This window comes from Vulpes lagopus, chromosome 7 (genome assembly GCF_018345385.1).
Source record: "Vulpes lagopus strain Blue_001 chromosome 7, ASM1834538v1, whole genome shotgun sequence".
NCBI classification, from domain to species: Eukaryota; Metazoa; Chordata; class Mammalia; order Carnivora; family Canidae; genus Vulpes; species Vulpes lagopus.
This window is the reverse complement of record NC_054830.1, coordinates 6,305,113-6,322,560: the sequence shown is the minus strand read 5'-3', so window position 1 is coordinate 6,322,560 and position 17,448 is coordinate 6,305,113. Positions and strand designations below refer to the sequence as shown.

At 48.8% G+C, this 17,448-nt stretch overlaps 1 protein-coding gene across 1 annotated transcript in view; it reads left to right on the top strand.

Moving 5' to 3' along the window:
• The window catches only part of MUC16 (mucin 16, cell surface associated), a 90,523-nt gene that overhangs the window by 62,617 nt on the left and 10,458 nt on the right, over positions 1-17,448 (top strand). The window contains 20 exon segments of the mRNA XM_041761424.1: positions 1,872-2,044; positions 2,167-2,202; positions 2,675-2,799; positions 2,994-3,061; positions 3,644-3,816; positions 3,928-3,963; positions 4,998-5,122; positions 5,219-5,286; positions 5,737-5,909; positions 6,175-6,257; positions 9,449-9,577; positions 9,670-9,737; positions 11,638-11,810; positions 12,697-12,732; positions 14,086-14,151; positions 15,067-15,208; positions 15,309-15,356; positions 15,515-15,687; positions 16,623-16,753; positions 17,084-17,151. Of these exon segments, the coding sequence (XP_041617358.1) occupies positions 1,872-2,044; positions 2,167-2,202; positions 2,675-2,799; positions 2,994-3,061; positions 3,644-3,816; positions 3,928-3,963; positions 4,998-5,122; positions 5,219-5,286; positions 5,737-5,909; positions 6,175-6,257; positions 9,449-9,577; positions 9,670-9,737; positions 11,638-11,810; positions 12,697-12,732; positions 14,086-14,151; positions 15,067-15,208; positions 15,309-15,356; positions 15,515-15,687; positions 16,623-16,753; positions 17,084-17,151 (2,094 nt within the window).

The window sequence follows — 17,448 nt, the reverse complement described above, 5'->3', positions numbered from 1 at the left end:
AAATGACGAAACATAGCAACTGCAAAGTATGCACCAAAATCCTTCATAAAGGATGCACCTCTGATCCTTCCCAAAGGATGCAATCCCTGGTCTACTGTGCCTCCGGCCCCACACTGCATTAAATATTTCTGGCTAACACTCAGCCGGTACTTAGTATGTGTCAGACATTGGGGTTCTCAATGTTTGGTCACTATTGACCAGCTAGTTATTGTCATGGGTGGTTATCCTCTGCACGATAGGATATTTAGCAGCATCTTGGCCACTAGATAGATGCTGTAAGTACCCCAACCCCTGAAGTTGGGGACAACCAAATCTGTCACCAGACATTTCCAGATGTCTCCTGAGATGCAGAGCACCCCAGGTCAGAGTCACTGGGTGAAATGCTTCCTGTCCATCATGTCCCTAGACTCTCTTAATGTCACTACTGTTATCTCTATTTTACAGATGAGAAATCAAGCACAAACAGGTTAAGGAACTTTCCCAGAGCCAATGGCTGCCAAATGGCCGAGCCAGGATTCAAACCTAGCCTCTTCAGAGTCCATACCGTTTCCCACTAAGCTTGTTTTGCTTCTTTGGGAAGAACCATCAGTTCACTCCCCCTCCCTGTAATCGCAGCCTTCACTTCCCTGCTCCCTTCCAGGGTAGAGAGGTGCAACTTGGCCTCACTTCACTGAGTGATGGGGCTTCTGAGCATTAGTGAGATTCTCCACTCCAAGATCCCCTGGAGGCTTTAGCCTCAGTGGACAGCTCTCCAAGATATCTCCCTGCCTCCAAAAATAGAATCTAAGAAAGCATTCCCTCACTAAGGTGCTAGGATAGAGACAGATGGAATAAAGCCCTTTGTCTCAGGGCCTAGCCCACGATGCTGATGCACCCACAGCAGAAGTGACCTCTCCACTCCCCTGGCCTGGAGTTCCACAAATTTTCTTTCCATCCATAAACATTGCTTGAACACCTACTATGTCCAAGCTCTTTGCTGAGCCCTGAAATCTCCGTGGAGGCCAAAGCACAGATTCTGCTATCAAGAAGCGTGTATTATATTAATTATAATGTAAACAAACACATTTATACAAATTAGTTGCGTGTGATTATTATATGTGAATTTTGTAATTATATATATAGACATATAATTAATAGCAAAAATAATACTAAATAAAATAGTGACAGACACTTCCCTGGCACTTAGGGATGCAGCAGATCCTATTAGAAGCATTATGCTTATATCAACAGACTTAATCTTCACAGGATACACCTGGGTACCATGATCCTACCCATCTTACAGATATGAAACTGAGGCCCAGAGATCCTATTGAAGTGTTGGGATACGGGAAGTGGGTCTAGGAGGAGCTGAAGCGGCAGCTCAGTTCCTAGCAAGAAGGTCGCTGTGGCCAGGAGACACAGCTCCGGGCCAGGAGGAATGATTCAGGGAGAAGGAAGCACAGGTGGAGCAGAGCGTGCAGAGCAGAAATGCTCACCAGCAGGGGTGGGGAGGCAGGGAGATGCACAGGGCAGGTGGTGGATGACCTGTTGTACTTGATGGGGCAGGCGCAGTGGGGCTTCATACACAGGCAGTAGGGGGCCAGAGGATTTCAGCAAATTCCTAACAAGGGAAGATTCCCATCTTAAGTGGGATTTGGTGCTGTGATGACCGTGGATCACGGAGCACCTGGAGGCCTGGACTCAGAAGGTGGCCACATTTCAGAATGTGGAGCAGGTTCTCTCAGCAGTGGCTGATGGGCCTCCTGGGGCCTGTCAACAGAAGCCCCACTACTTCCTAGCTGTCCCCATGGTATCCCCCATAATGGTACCCCTCAAGGACTCTCCACAAATGGACCTTAATCATCTGCACTGTTGTGTCCTGCCCTCCCCAGGCCCGAGAAGGCCGGAGCAGCCACCCACGTGAATGCCATCTGCTTCCGCCGCCTGGAGCCTGCAGGCCCCGGGCTGGATAGAGAGCAGCTGTACTGGGAGCTGAGCCGGCTGACCCATGGTGTCACCTGGCTGGGCCACTACAGCCTGGAGCAGGACAGTCTCTGTGTCAATGGTGAGCAGTGGCCACCCACGCTCCGCTGAGCTGTGAAGCTCATGGTCCACCCCCACCCCGCAAAGCTTCTTTATTCCTTCTCCACCTCAGCACCTCCTCTCTCTTATGTCCTCTCTCTACAGGCTACACCCACCAGACACCAGTGACCGCCCCCAGTGGTGAGTACTCAAGGGTCTTCAGGAGCTCTGCCCCCCACCCCTCATTAGGGAAGGAAGCAGCATGCCCCTGCCTACACCTCCAGCTGTCAGGGAGGGAAGGGGTCGAGGATGCAGGCTGGGAAGTCATCGCAGTAAGCTTCAGCTGTGCATCACCTCTGTGCTGTTGGCTGGACACAGAGAAAGGGCCACCATGTGGTCCAGGTCAGGTGCACGGAAAAAAGTACCTGTACGTGGGCTTGAATAAATAAGAACGTTAGGTGGTAGATTGTCCCCTGCAAATCCTGCCCACCTTCACCTGCTGCTTGGATTGGTCTCCTGTGGTCCACACTGGTGGTTCTGGCATTAGGTCCCCAAGGCCCCCCAGCATTTGCTGTGCAGTCTCCAGTGAGGTAGCTGTGGGTCCCAGGCCCTGCCCATATATCCATCCCTGGCCTGACTCAAGGTAGCCTCCCATCTCCCTCCACTGCTGCAGCCACCGGACAACCCCTGGTGCCATTCACCCTCAACTTCACTGTCACCAACCTGCCCTATACGGAGGACATGCAGCCTCCAGGCTCCTTGAAATTCAACAGCACAGAGAAGTCCCTGCAGCGCCAGGTGAGAGCCCCGCACACCTCCCCCTGCCAGTCCCGCCCAACCAGCCTTCATGCCTCATCCTGACCATCAGGCCGCCCATGCCTGCCCCGACCTTGGGACTAGCCCCTCCCACCTTATTCTTGCCCCACCCACCCATGCCCATCCTGCCCCTGCATCTCAGATGATCTATTTACTTCCCTTGCTCTCACCCACAGCTCGGACCTTTGTTCAAAAACACCAGTCTGGGCCCCCTGTACTCCGGCTGCAGACTGACCTTGCTCAGGTGAGACCTTGCAATCCCCGGCCAGGGCTGCGTCAAGGGCTCCCTGAGGACCCCAGAGTTCCCTCTGCTTCCTACCTGGCCTCTCTGTCCATGTCCTCAGCAGAGGTGGAATTCAGGAGCTACTGGCTCCAGAACCAAGGCCTCTTCTGGTTGTAACCCCCCCCACACACACACACACACACTGTCCCCAGCTTCTGCAGAGCCCCTAGTCTGGATCATGCTTCCCAATTCCCTCCTGCCTCCCTTTGACCAAAGAAGGCATTTCCTTTGGATTTTCAGTTCCTTCCCCAGGATTCCTCTCAAGGCAAGCTTGCCTTTTCCACTTGCTTTAATCCAAATTCCAGCTTTTCACCTGTCTCAAGTAGCAGCTCTCCTGTCCCCATGCTCTGAGGTTGCAGGTTTCAGATTTGCAATTTAAGAAATCCTGCCCCCGCCCCCCATGACTGTTTGCACATTCCCCGGCTGGCCAGAAGTGGGTGCCAGCCTTCTCACTTGCCCTGGCCCCCTCCTGGCCTGCCCCCAAGGTCCCAGGAGCCCTGCCCTGGGACTCCATCTAGTGTTACCCCTCCCAAACCTCCCCAGGCCCGAGAAGGATGGGGCAGCCACTGGAGTGGATGCCATCTGCACCCACCGCCCTGACCCCATGGGCTCTGGGCTGGACAGAGAGCGGCTGTACCAGGAGCTGAGCCAGCTGACCAGAGGCGTCACTAGGCTGGGTATCTACACCCTGGACCCAGACAGTCTCTACATCAATGGTGAGGGATTGCCATCTTGGTCCACATTTCAACAGGCCCACATCCTCCTCTCCATTCCTCCCTTTCTGTGATTACTCACCCTCGTCACCCTTCCTCCCTCTCCCTGTGCAGGTTACACCCGCAAGACCCAGGCCACCACCCCCAGCAGTGAGTATTCAGAGGCTTCAGGAGTCTCTGCAACCCTGTGAGTCCCTGCCCTTAGAATGGAAGTGTGCAGGAGCCCATGGCCTGCCCTGTGCACCCCTGCTCCACCCCCAGCCTCGGGTGAATGGGGACCCATACTCCTACCCACAGATGCCAACCTTGACCCACCCTCTCACTCACCTCCCACATCCATCTACCACCAAATCATCTCTTCTCCCTTCATAATATCTTGCAAGTCCTTTCTCTACATCTGTGTCATTCAGCCTTTATTCAAGCCACTGACATTTTTTTGCTAGGACTAATGCAGTAGCCTCTACTCTGGTTTCCTCTGCACAGCAACTGCAATGGCCCTCCCAATGTACCTCTGTCCATGTAGCTCCTGTCTTGTTCACAATCTTTGGATGACTCCATGTTATCTACAAGTCGTGTCCAAATCCCTGAGATGCACAGTCGCTGCCCGCCCCTTTCTGGGCTCAGAGGGCTCTTCCAGTCTCATGTGTATACTTTTACATGCCCATAATGAAAACATTCAAGTCCCTTGGGTGCAACTGCTCTGTCCTCCTGTCGGGCTCAAGCCCAGACTGATTCTTCTGCTTAAGCACTCTTCTACTTGCTCAGCTCATGTTCACCTAACTCTTATTTATGCCTTTGGTAACACCTGAAATGATGCTTCCTCCTGGGTGCAGTCCTCAATTGTTGGTTGGGTGTCTCCCTGGAATTGTACACCCTTCTGGCTCTCCTGTAGCATAATGGTCTAGCCACTCTCCTGGCCACAGTATTAAGAGACTATGCCCTATTCATCCTTGGACCCACGGACCCCAGCACAGAGCCGCGTATACATTAGATACACACTTGCTGAATGAGTGAGCAAAGGTTGCTGATGTCTTAAAAACCTCATAATATTCTCTCCTTCAGCTTCTGCAGTCCATGGCTGTACTTAGGTCCATTGCTGGTTCTCCACTGTTAGAGCTCCAGGCAACCTTGGTGTCCTTACTATCGTGCAAACTGGACAATTTTCTATTCCTCCCCCACTGCAGCCACTGGCCCCACTCTGGTGTCCTTCACCCTGAACTTCACCATCACCAATCTGCACTACACTGAAGACATGGGGCACTCAACTTCTTCAAAGTTCAACTCTACTGAGAGGATCCTCCAGCACCGAGTAAGAACCCCTCAATGTCTACCATCAGCCCCACCACACGCCTGCCCACATAGTCCTTTAGCCCTTTTGCTCACGCCCTCTCTCTTTCCTCACCAGCTCAGGCTTTTGTTCAGTAAGACCAGTATTGGCCCCCTCTATGCTGGCTGCAGACTGGCCTCGCTCAGGTGAGACCCCCCAATGGAGGGATGTGTTGGGTCTGGTGGACTCTCATGTGCTAGCTAGCGGGGCTCAGTTCCTGGGCATGCCTTTGGCACTGCTGGCGTCCAGCACCCACCATTAACACCTTCATGTGTTCTTTATGCCCAGATGTTGGGAATGCTCAAGGCTTAGAGATGAGGCATCCTGTTTATCCTTATGGAATCCAGATGATTATTTGTTTTAGATGAAAGCATTCCTCTTAGAAGAACCACTGTACCTTGTCTGCAAATTACAATTAAAGTGTTTTCTGTCCTTAGTTGTGAAGGAGTTGTCCCAGATTAGAGACACTAAGGAGAGCCCCTTCAGAGCCAGACCTTTCTGTACTCTCTCAGCCACCTGCCTTCTATTCTCTTGCTTTCCACATCCAGAAGGACCCCTCCTTATGTTTTCACGTCCCCATGTCCTTTCTTCCCCAGGCTTAAGAAAGGTGGAGCAGCCACTGGAGTGGACATGATCTGCACTGTACATTCTGAGCCCAAAGGCCCCAAGCTGGACAGAGAGCAGCTGTACTGGGAGCTGAGCCGTGAGACACATGGCATCACCCGGCTGGGGTCCTTCACCCTGGACAGGGACAGCCTCTATGTCAATGGTGAGGGGCTATGCTCCAGCCAGGGTCTCTCTCCGGCCAGAGCTCTGTGTTTCTCTAAAAGGAGCTGCTGTGGTGCATCTCCTCTGGTCTGGGCTCAGTCTTCATTCTGATGATATAATCATGGGCTCCAGCTACCTACAATCTCCTTCCCTCCACTGCCTCTTCCCCTCTGCTTTTCCCACAAAGGCCCCTAAATCCTACCTTTCCCTTAATCCTTTATGCTCACCCTGACTCTTGCTCAGCTTCTCCTGCCTTCTCTCCACAGGTTACACCTATGGAGCTATAGCCCCGACTACCACTAGTGAGTATTCCTGGGCCCTGTCCCTTCTCCTTTGCCTCCTGTCCTCGGTGAGGAATATACCTGGAAGGGCCCCTCACTCATCCCTCCTCTCCCCTGGTTCTGGTGGAGAGTTCTAGCCCAGGGCAAGTGTGTCTCTCACATACAGGTCTGTCCTCCCATTATCCTGACTCTCATGTTATCACTCAGATTCTCCTAAAAACCCTGCCCTGATACTTTGCTCTTATTCTTTTACTCACCTCTATGCTTGTTGCTCTGGATGTGTCTCGGCATCGGTGTTGCACCATTCGTTGGGTTTTCAGTGAACACATATGGAAGTTGACCACCTTCTGGGCACCATGCTAAGTTACATACTGTCTTAGTCAGCTCTGGTTGCCAAAGCAAAATACCACAGGCTGGGTGGCTCAGATGACAGAAATATATTTTCTCATAGTGCTGGAGGCTAGAAGTCCAGATCAAGGTGCCAGCAGGGTTGGTTTCTCTACAGCCTCTCCTTGATGTGCAGATGACACATTCTTGCCGCCTTTTGGCACGGTCAGTCCTTTGTACACACATTCCCAGGGTCCCTCTGTGTCCTAAACTCCCTTTCTTACACCAACAGCAGCCAGAATGGATTGGGCCCCACCCCAACAGCCTCATTTTAACTTAATTACCTCTCTAAAGGTCCTGTCTCCAAATACAATCACCTACTGAGGTACTAGGGATTATAGCTTCTTCAATTTTGGTGTGTGATGGGGAGTGGAGACACAGTTCATCCAAAAACACATACATCTTATCCTTTAGTTCTCACTACAATAATGTGACTTAATTCCATTTTAGAGAGGAGTAAACTCAGGCTTCGAGAGGCTGCCAAGCCACACAGCAAATAAATAATAGAACCAAGAGTTCCTGTGTCTCCAAAAACTCATAATCTCACTCATCCATCAGTTCATTACTTTAGAAAGACATGCTAATTTTTGGTGTATACCTGTTGTGTTCAAGTTCGTGGACCAAACTCTCTTTGCATCCCCAGCAAATCCTGAAATAAGGATCTTGTAGCTTTTTCAAGAATTAATTGCCCTTGCATTAGAAGTGTTTCTGCAACCCTCTCAAACTCTCTTCTTGGGTCCATCTCTGGTCTTTTACCACAGCATCCTCCCTTGCTCCTTTGAACATCAGTAGGGTTCCAGGATCCTCAGGTCCAATGACAACCATCTTTCCCCAAACGATAGGAGGAAAAATAAGCTAAAGTTAGTTCCATTGACTGTGTTTTGTTTATCAGTATCCAGTCCTTGGAATAGTTCAGAAGCATTGTAGGATCAATTCAATGTACATGGAGGGAAGGCAAGATGGATGGATGAATGGGTGGATAGATGGAAGGAAGGAAGTAATGATAAATGGAAATAGAGATGGTAGATGGAAGAAAAGATGAATGGAGGGGGAAAAGGATGGAGGAAAGATGTCTGGATTGATAGAAGGAACAGATATGGAAGAAAGGAAAGATGGATGGATAGATGGAAGAAAAGAAAGAGTGGAGGAAGAAAGCAAGGGAAGCTGGATAGATGGAAGACAGTGGGGTTAGAAGGAAGGACAGAGAGAAGGATGCAAAGAAAAGGGTATGAATAGGAAGAAGGAAGGAAGTGAGGAATGAGGAAGGAAGGAATGCTGTATGCAAGGATGGTGCATGGATGGATGTCATGGGTACATGGATGGATGCATAGATGGGTAGATGGATGGGAGGGTGGGTGGATGGATGGAAACATGGAGGATGGATGGATGGAAAGATGGATGGGCAGATAGATGATAGAAGAAAGGAAAGAAAGAATGGAGGGAGATAAAAGAAAAGATGGATAGATGGAAAGAAAGGTTGAAGGAACAAAGGATAAGTGTATGGATGATTAGAAAGAAAAACGGAAGGAAAGAAGGAAGGATGGAGGAAAGGATAAAAGGGAACTTGGAAGGAGTAATAAAAATAGGAGAGGGAAAAAATAAAAATAAAAAAATAGGAGAGGGAGGAAAGAGGGGAGATAAGTCTTTCTTCCAGAGGTCTATCCTGAATAGTTAACCCTGCGCTGCTCATTGCTTCTCTATTCTGGAGTCAGGCCATTTGGGCCTCTGATCTCATTTCTATCATATGTTCATTTATTATACTTCTTCTGGGGTCTACACAGGTCACCCCAACTATTGAACCCTGAGCCAGTGGCACGTGTCTAAACAAGAGTGTGTGTCTTCACAGGGGAGGTCATTAGAAAGGACTCTAGGGGCAGCCCGGGTGGCTCAGTGGTTTATCACCACCTTTGGCCCAGGACCTGATCCTGGAGACCCAGGATCGAGTCCCACATCGGGCTCCCTGCATGGAGCCTGCTTCTCCCTCTGCCTGTGTCTCTGCCTCTGTCTCTCTCTCTCTCTCTCTCTCTCTCTCTCTCTCTCTGTGTGTGTGTGTGTCTCATGAATAAATAAATAAAATATTAAAAAAAAAGAAAGAAAGGACTCTGGGATTGGAGAATCTGGGTCCAAACCTGGACACTCCCTGTCCAGTCATGTAACCCTGGGCAGGTAACCATTTCTGTACTGTGGTTCCTCTTTTGTTCAGTGTGGATGATTCTAGTGCCCAGTTCGTATTTATCCAGGGAAAGAGCTCCATATGTAGTGAGTGATCAGAAAGTATTTTCTTATATGTTTTATATGATGAACACTTATATGTTGTTTACTCTGTACCCAGCACTGTGCTCAAGCACTGTACAGAATTTGACTTGTTCAAACCTCATTACAACTTTTGAAATAGGAATCATTATCTTGTAGATGAGTAAATCAAGATACAGAGAGGCTGGTTACAGCTGCTGGTTGGCCTTTTGTGTGTGGCCAATGCATAGAAGATTGGCATACCTGGGTGAGAGAGAGAGAGAGAGAGAGGAAAAGGGTGATAGAGACAGAGAGATAAAGACAGCAGAGAGAATGGAGGACAATGTCTGAGGTTATCCCCAGTCCCAAATTAGTGTGGTAAGTTGGAGCCTTTCCTTCCTGGAAAGAACAAAGCCACCAGTGTTTTCACAGAGCCCTCCACTCCTGCACCTGGGTAGGAAAACCATATCCAGCCCCCAAATCATTAAGCCTGTCCTTACCTGTCGCTGGAGTAGTCTCTGTTAACAAGTGACCCTCGGGTTCATTGGGAGGAAGACAAGAGGTCCTTGGAAGCCCCACCGTGGGTTGATGTTGGGCGCCTCGACCTCCCCACACATCCTTGGCTCTCTCTGCACCAACCGCAGCTGGGGAGGTCAGTGAGGAGCCATTCACACTCAACTTCACCATCGACAACCTGCGCTACTCAGCGGATATGGGCCTTCCCGGCTCCCTGAAGTTCAACATCACGGACACCCTCATGCAGCACCTGGTGAGAGGCCAGCTTCCCTGTCCCCCCCTCCACGACCCCTCCTCGGGGCTGTCGCCAGCTCTGACCACGCTGGCCCTCTCCTTCCTCTCCAGCTTGGCCCATTGTTCCAGAGGAGCAGCCTCGGCGCCCGATATGCAGGCTGCAAGGTCACCTCACTAAGGTGAGAACCCTTCTACCCACCATGGCCCACCACCAAAGAACAGGACTTCTGACTGTGGGAGGGAGTCACTTCCAGTCGTGGCAAGCTGTCTTGGAGGGTCCTTTTTGGAATCCACTTCTTCATGTTACTTTATTGTTATGATTCTGACAAAATACGTATTGGACATACAATTAGCCATTTTCACCATTTTTAAGTATACATTTCAGTGGCATCTGTTATATGCACAATACTGTGCACCCATTACCACTACCTAGTTCTGAAACTCTTCATCACTGTGTGCCCATCGGGCAATTACTTGCACTTTTCCAGGTCAAGGTGTATCCTGTTGGTGTTTACAAAGCACTTCTCCATCTTTGTTTTCTTTTTTTTTAATTTTTATTTATTTTTTGAATAATAAATTTATTTTTTATTGGTGTTCAATTTGCCAACATACAGAATAACACCCAGTGCTCATCCCGTCAAGTGTCCCCCTCAGTGCCCATCACCCATTCACCCCCACCCCCCACCCCCTCCCCTTCCACCACCCCTAGTTCATTTCCCAGAGTTAGGAGTCTTCCATCTTTGTTTTCATTTCACTTTCATTGGTGATGCAGCTCTTCTGAGGCAGGTCGTAGGCACCACAGTGACAGGACAGGCACTGCCCCTGCACTCATCTGGTGGAGAGAGCAGAAACTAAGTGGGAGAATAAATATCTAATATGGTCTCAAATATGGTAAGGTGATGGGAAGCAGAAATGCATAGAGATGGGAAAGCAGCTTTACCCAGGGCACAGGATAGCCTGTCTGCGGAGGTGATTTCTGAGCTGTGTCTGGTTAGAAAAGAAGGACATGGCCATGAAAACTGTTCCAGGCAGAGGAAACAGCATGGGCAAAAGTCCTGAGGTAGGAATGAGCTTGGCATATGCAGTGAACAGCAAGGAGACCGGGGTGGCTGGAGCAGAGAGAACAAGGGACAGAGAGAAAGTAGGTGTGTTTCCAGACATCAGCAGGGTCTACACAGTATAGAGTCTAGGCGGGAATTGATATTTTTTAATCGTAGTAAAATATTCATAAAAGAAAAAATTTTAAGTGTCTGGTTCAGTAGTGTTAAGTATATTCACATTGTAATGCAACCAATCTCCAGAACTTGCGACTGAAACTGTACAGATTTTGACTTGTTCAAACCCTGCTTCCTTCTACCCCCAGATGTTAGCAATCACCATTCTGCTTTCCATCTCCATAATTTGACTACTTTGGGTGCCTCATACAAGTGAAATTATATGGGTTTTTCTGTGACTGCCTTATTTCACTGATCATAAATCCCCAAGGTTCATCTACGCTATGGCAGGCACCAGGATTTCCTGCATCTTTAATGCTGAATGATATTCCATGGCATGGATATATCATACTGAACTATGAAAGTCACATTTTGTTTATCTATTCCTCGGGACTTTGGTTTTTACATGGAATAGGCAATATGTGAGGTGCTGGGGTTTCAGCACAACAGTGAGCTACACTGTCCTGTTACTTGCCCTCATAGAGGTCACCATCTGGAAGGAACAGGAAAAAATAATATATGTTCACACTGAGAGCAATCAGGGCTTTGATGGGAGAAGCCTGAGGAATGTGGCAGCCAGAACCCTCTCTTGACAGCGTGGGAGGATTCTTGGAGAAGGAGGAGGTGTCTAAGTTGAGATCTAAAGAATGACCAGGAAATTACCCAAGTAAGGACAGAAGGGGAGAGATCTCCAGAAAGAAGTCACTGCATGTGCAAAGATCCTGGGATGAGAGAGCATGGGCAGGTAGAGAAACTGTGAATGGTTCAACAAGGCTAGGACACAGGATATGAGGTGTGGAGTGACCACAGGTGAAGAGGTGCCACATGAGCTGCATTCCCTAAACATCAATCTCTCCTTCCTCAGGTCTGTAAAGAATGGCGCCAAAACAAGGGTGGATATCCTCTGTACCTACCGGCAGCACCCCAGCAGCCCGGGTCTACCTGCCAAGCAGGTGTTCCATGAGCTGAGCCAGCAGACCCGTGGCATCACCCGGCTGGGCCCCTATTCTCTGGACAAGGACAGCCTCTACCTCAATGGTGAGTGGTTCTCAGCCCACCTCACTGCTTCCACCCCTCATTCCCAGAAAGGTCTCCACTCACCACAGGTCAGGTCTCTAGGGGAAACCTTGAGACAAACTCGGGTGTGAATCTCAACTCCACACTGACCCCCCGCCCTCCAACAGTTACTCTGTAAGGCTGTCCCTGATCACACCTGATGAATAAATAGAGGTTCTGAAAGGTTAAGTAATTTTCTCAAGTGGACACCCAGGTTAAAATGGGGTGGAGCCAGGCATGAGCCCCGGTGGTCAGCATCCAATGCTGCACCCCACCCTATGCCTGAATTCACATCTGCTCCCTTCACCTTGGCCATTGCAGAGGCCATTTTAGGATATTTCCCCCTGTAAAATGTGCTTCATTTTGTTCACTCAGTCAGCAATCACCAGCATCTGTTATAAGCCAGGCTTGACACCAGGGACACAGGTCACACGTGCAACCTGTCCTAATGTAAGCTCCAAAGGGGCAGAGACATTTTGTAGAGTGCTGTATTCCCCAAATGTAATGGAACTTAGCACACAGTAGGTTCTCATTAAATATTTGTTGGATGGAGGGATAGATTGGAGGGAAGGTGGAAGGCAGATGGTGGGATGGTTGCCTTTGTAGGGAAATAAATGTGTGAACATAAATGTGATGAGTTTCTTGGGGACATGCTGGAGAGGTGAATAGGGAAGGGTCATTTCTAACTGGAAGATCAGGAGAACCTTAATGGTATAGATGACATTTGAATCTGATCTTAGAAGATTCATAGATGCTTACCTGGTTCACAGATGGAAAGGCATCCAGCAGGAGCCCCATATGGACAAAGCCATGGAATATCTGGGATTTTTCTGCCATCTCCCCTTATGTGTGGCATTTTTGTTTCCAGGTTATAATGAACGCGGTCCAGATGAGCCTCCTACAAGTACGTATCTTTGCATCCAGTACCCATATCAGCCTGTATGGCTCTTGAGCCAAGCTTTTCTCCTCGCTAATAAAGGGAGCTTGCCCCAAACTCAGGCTGCTCTCCTGAGTAGGGCCAGGAGTCAGTGGGAAGAAGAATGCTGAGTCCCTGGGTCCTTTCTGGGCCTGTGGGCATAGTATTGGCTTTCTAAACTTTCCATACCTTTCTGGGTTGGAGGAAGAATTTTGAACAAGCATTTCCTACAGGGATGGGGATTGAGGTCAGATGAGGAATCCATGCCTCCTGAAAGCAAGATCTCCTACAAGGGCCACAGAAGGGGCCTTAATGTCAAGCTGCAAACTGTGGTGGCCATTCAGTGATTTGGCCAAATTTGCCCATTCGGTTGTCCAGTGGTTCCTTCATCTATCTTTTAACCCATCCATTCTTCCATTCTCCAAGTTATCCCTTCTCTCAGACTTCGCCATTCTCCCTTCCTTCCTTCCTTCTTTCCTTCCTTCCTTCCTACCTTCCTTCCTTCCTTCTTTCCTACCTTCCTTCCTTTCTTCTTTCTTTCCCTTTGCCCATCCATGTATTCATCCATTCTTCCTCCATTCGTCCATCCATCCTTCCTTTGCTTCTTCCCTCTCTTCTTTCATCCACCCATCCATCCATTCATTCATCCATTCTTTCATGTCTCCATCCTTTCTTCCTTCTTTCCCTTTGCCCACCCATGTATTCACCCATTCTTCCTTCCTTCCATTCATCCATCCATCCTTTTCTCCCCCCCCCGTTCTTTCATCTACCTATCCATCCATTCATCCATCCTTCCATCTCTCCTTCATCCCTCCATCCATCTTTCATTCCTCTCTCCTTTGTTAATTCTTCCATCTACCCATCTTTCATTTTTTCCTTCCATCCATTCATCCCTCCCTCCATCCTTTCTTCCTTTTCCCTTCCTCCTTCCCTTCCCCCCTCCCTCCATCCATCCTGTTTACCTGTTTGTCCTTTCCTCTTTTTGTCCTTACATCCATCTGTCCAACTTTCTTCCTTGTGTTTATTCTTGCTTTCTCTTTGAACTTTCATTTGCTCATTCTTCCTCTGTCCATCCAGGTTACCCATCTGTCTGTCCACTTTTATGCCCATTGATTACTCTCTCTCTTGTTCACCTACATGTACTCTGTTGGGTTTACTTTATTCATGGGCTCACTCAACCCTCTGCTCCCACAACTCTTCCTTCCCTTACTCTCACTAATGGCATACCTGTGAATGCTTGTCCTGGGTAAACCACTGTTGGAGCCCAGGCAAGGTTTGGGGAGTTTCTCCTGCTCTGGGGGGCGGGGCTCTGCTCTTTTCTGATGACTGCCCTTTCCACAGCTCCTGAGGTAGCCACCACATCCCTGCCTCGTTCATCATCACCTGCACAACCAGAAGCCACCACAGGTATCTGGGAGATCCCTTTTCCTTCCCAAGAGAAGTTTTCCAGCCCAACACCTCTACCAGCCAGTTGTACACAAGAGCTGGGAAGCCAGGGTGTAAAATTCTGGTTTAGGACCCTCATGCCAATCGGAAAGGGTATACTGACAATTTAATCTAATGCATACACTCATGGAGCTCCCAGTCTTATGGGATCAACAGACCATGATAACACAATGTGAGATATTCTGGGGAGAGGCATCTAGCATAATTTGGAGGGGAAGGGCTTTCTGGAGAACGTTTCACCCAAACTGAGTCTTTAAGAATGAGTAGGAGTCATCCAGGAAAATAGAGGATAAAGAGTTTTCCTGTTCTAGGGGATTTGATGAGCAAAGGCTCAGCATACTGTATGGAGACAACTGAGAGGGATTTGGTTTGCATAAAGCATAAACTTAACCTGGAGTATATGGATAAGTGAAGCTGAAAGGTTGGCAAGAACTGTTTTGGGAAGGACCTTGAATGCCATGTCAAGAAGCTTTAACCTGACACTGAAGGCCAAAGGAAGCCATGGATAGCAGTGACTATACTGAGATTTTTTTCACTTAAGAAAACTTCTTCTAGTGTTCAGTGTAGAGAACATTCTTTAAATGTGGCATCCAATAAGCCTGCCGAGGTATTTCTCTAGGTGAGAGAATATAAGACTTGAACTGGGACAGGATAGAGAGAGAGGATGCATGTGAGGGCCATCCTAAAAGTGGAATTGGTGTTACTTGGTAGGGAAGCAAGAGGACCTGAGCTACATGCTAGTTTTGACTTAGGCGACCAAATGGTGGGTGGTGGTGCCAATGGAAGAGAAGACGACAGAGTACAATGAATTCAGGACCCTGATTTGGTCTCAGGCCAACTGTCCATAGTAGCCCTCTCTCCTCTCTTTTCTTGTAGCTACGGGACACAGTCTGAAGACCCTCACACTCAACTTCACCATCTCCAACCTCCCATATTCAATGGACATGAGCAATGGCTCAGCCATGTTCAACTCCACCAAGAGGACCCTGCAGCGCCTGGTAAGACCCTGCTCCCAGCAGTTCCTAGTGGGTTAAATTCCACCCAGCCCTTCCTTTATCCTTGTCCCTCCTGTTAATCCTCCTCATTCTTCTTCCCCAGCTTGGATCCTTGATCCAGAGGAGCAGTCTGGGACCCTTCTACTCAGGTTTCAGATTAATCTCCCTCAGGTAGGACTTTTTCCTGAGTATTTGCCAGTAGTGACCATTTTGGGGACTGACCCTTCTGGTCTTCCCACTGACCTCCTATTTTGTCCCTCCCTCTTTGTGGTCCCCATAGTAAGGTTTCAGGACCTCTCTTTAGAGTCCCCACATCCCTCTCTCCCCAGACCTGATAAGGATGGGGCAGCCACTCGTGTTGATGCCATCTGCAACTTCCGCCATGACTCCATGGGCCATGGACTGGACAGAGAGCGACTTTACTGGGAGCTGAACCAGCTGACCCATGGTGTCACCCAGATGGGCCCCTACACCCTGGTCAGGGATAGCCTCTTCGTCAATGGTGAGTGATTTACAGCAATCATTTTTTGTCCCCGTTCTATTTTATTTCCTCTTTAACAAGTCAGCCCAAGTTCTGATTAGGGGAAACCTTTCCCAAATCTCCATGGAGAGATTCTTTCCTGTTATTTCAAGTAAGTAGAATTATAATCTTTAACAAATTAATATAATGAATTTTAATTTGAACCCCAGATATCTGACTCAAGGGATCTTTGGGTACAGGAATTCTCTATGTGAAACTCCTCTATGTCAGTGGTTTTCACCAGGGGTCAATTCTGCCTCTCAGGAGACACTTGGCAATGATGAGACATTCTGGTTGCCACAATTGGGGAAGAGTGAGATGCCAGGGATGCTGTCAATGTCCTCCAATGAACAGGAGATCCTCAACAAACACATATACATTCTATCCCAAGCCATGTGCTGGGTACAGAGATAGAACACACAGTTTCTCTCCCTGAAAAACTCATAATCAGGATAACTAAACATTACTTGGGGACACACAAAAAAGGCAGAAACACTGCTATTAACAGGGTACCATGAAAGCACAGATAAGTCAAGGAGGACTTCCTGGAAGAGGATATTATGTATGCAGCACTATACTAAGCACTGGGACATGACAAGAACAAGACAAATGGGTCCCTACTCTCCTTGAATTCCACCTCACTGGAGTTCTGAAACATGAGTAGGAGTTTTACAGGAAAAGCAGAAGATTGAAGAACATTCCAGGAAGTGGGACCTGCATAAGCACAAGCAGAAAAGCTCACCTCAGGAGAATCCCTGTAAAGTTTCCATTTTCCCTCTCTGTGGGGTGACTTTCAATTTGGAAGCCCCCAACATGTGGGCCCGAGTTTGGCTGATTCTGATGATAGGCACCACGCCTCTTTCTGTGCTAAAGGCTAAGAGTTTCCAACTGTCTTCTCTTCATCTCGTTGGCTGCAGGCTATGCACCCCAGAATTTATCTACCCAGAGTGAGTATCAGCTAAATTTCCGCATCATCAACTGGAACCTCAGCAACCCAGACCCCACATCCTTGGAGTACACATCCCTGCAGAGGGACATCCAGGACAAGGTGGAGTCTCTCTCACCCATCCCATCTCTCCTTGACCTGGGTGCCCCCCTCATTCCTCTGATTCACATCTATTAAGTGATTACTTCAACTCCTTACCTATGTGCTCTGAGTTCTCTCAGTTTCCAAAGATGGTGCCCTGCCTGCCTTCTCCATTTCCCAGATGTGAAAACTGAGGCTCAGAAAGGGGAGTGGTGTACCTAAGATCACACAGTCAGGATTTAAACTCAAACCTCCTTTGCTCCAAGGCCTGTGCCCTTTCACTGGCCCCAGTAGCTCCCTCCAGCCCCAGAAGGTCTCCATCTCACCCATTATCCCCACCCTTTATTCTAGGTCACCAAACTCTACAGAGACAGCCAGCTACAAGACATGTTCCGCTCCTGCCTGGTCACCAACTTGACGTAAGTTGAGGAAGTTGGAAGCACTGGCTGAGCTGGCAGTTTGTGACTCTGAGCTCCCATCCTGGCACAGTTCTTGAGCTGGAAGTCACTGACATGGTGCCCATGCTCCCCCACATCCCTTTCAGCTCCTTCCATAGGTCTAGGGGGGTGGGCAGGAAAAAGATTAACCTCACTGGGCAACCTATACCAGCATCCTCCACCTTCTCCTCTTCTGGATACTTTCAACAAATAAGACACTTTCATGCATGGTCATCTTATGGGATTCTCACACAGCCCCTGTGAGATGGATATTATCTG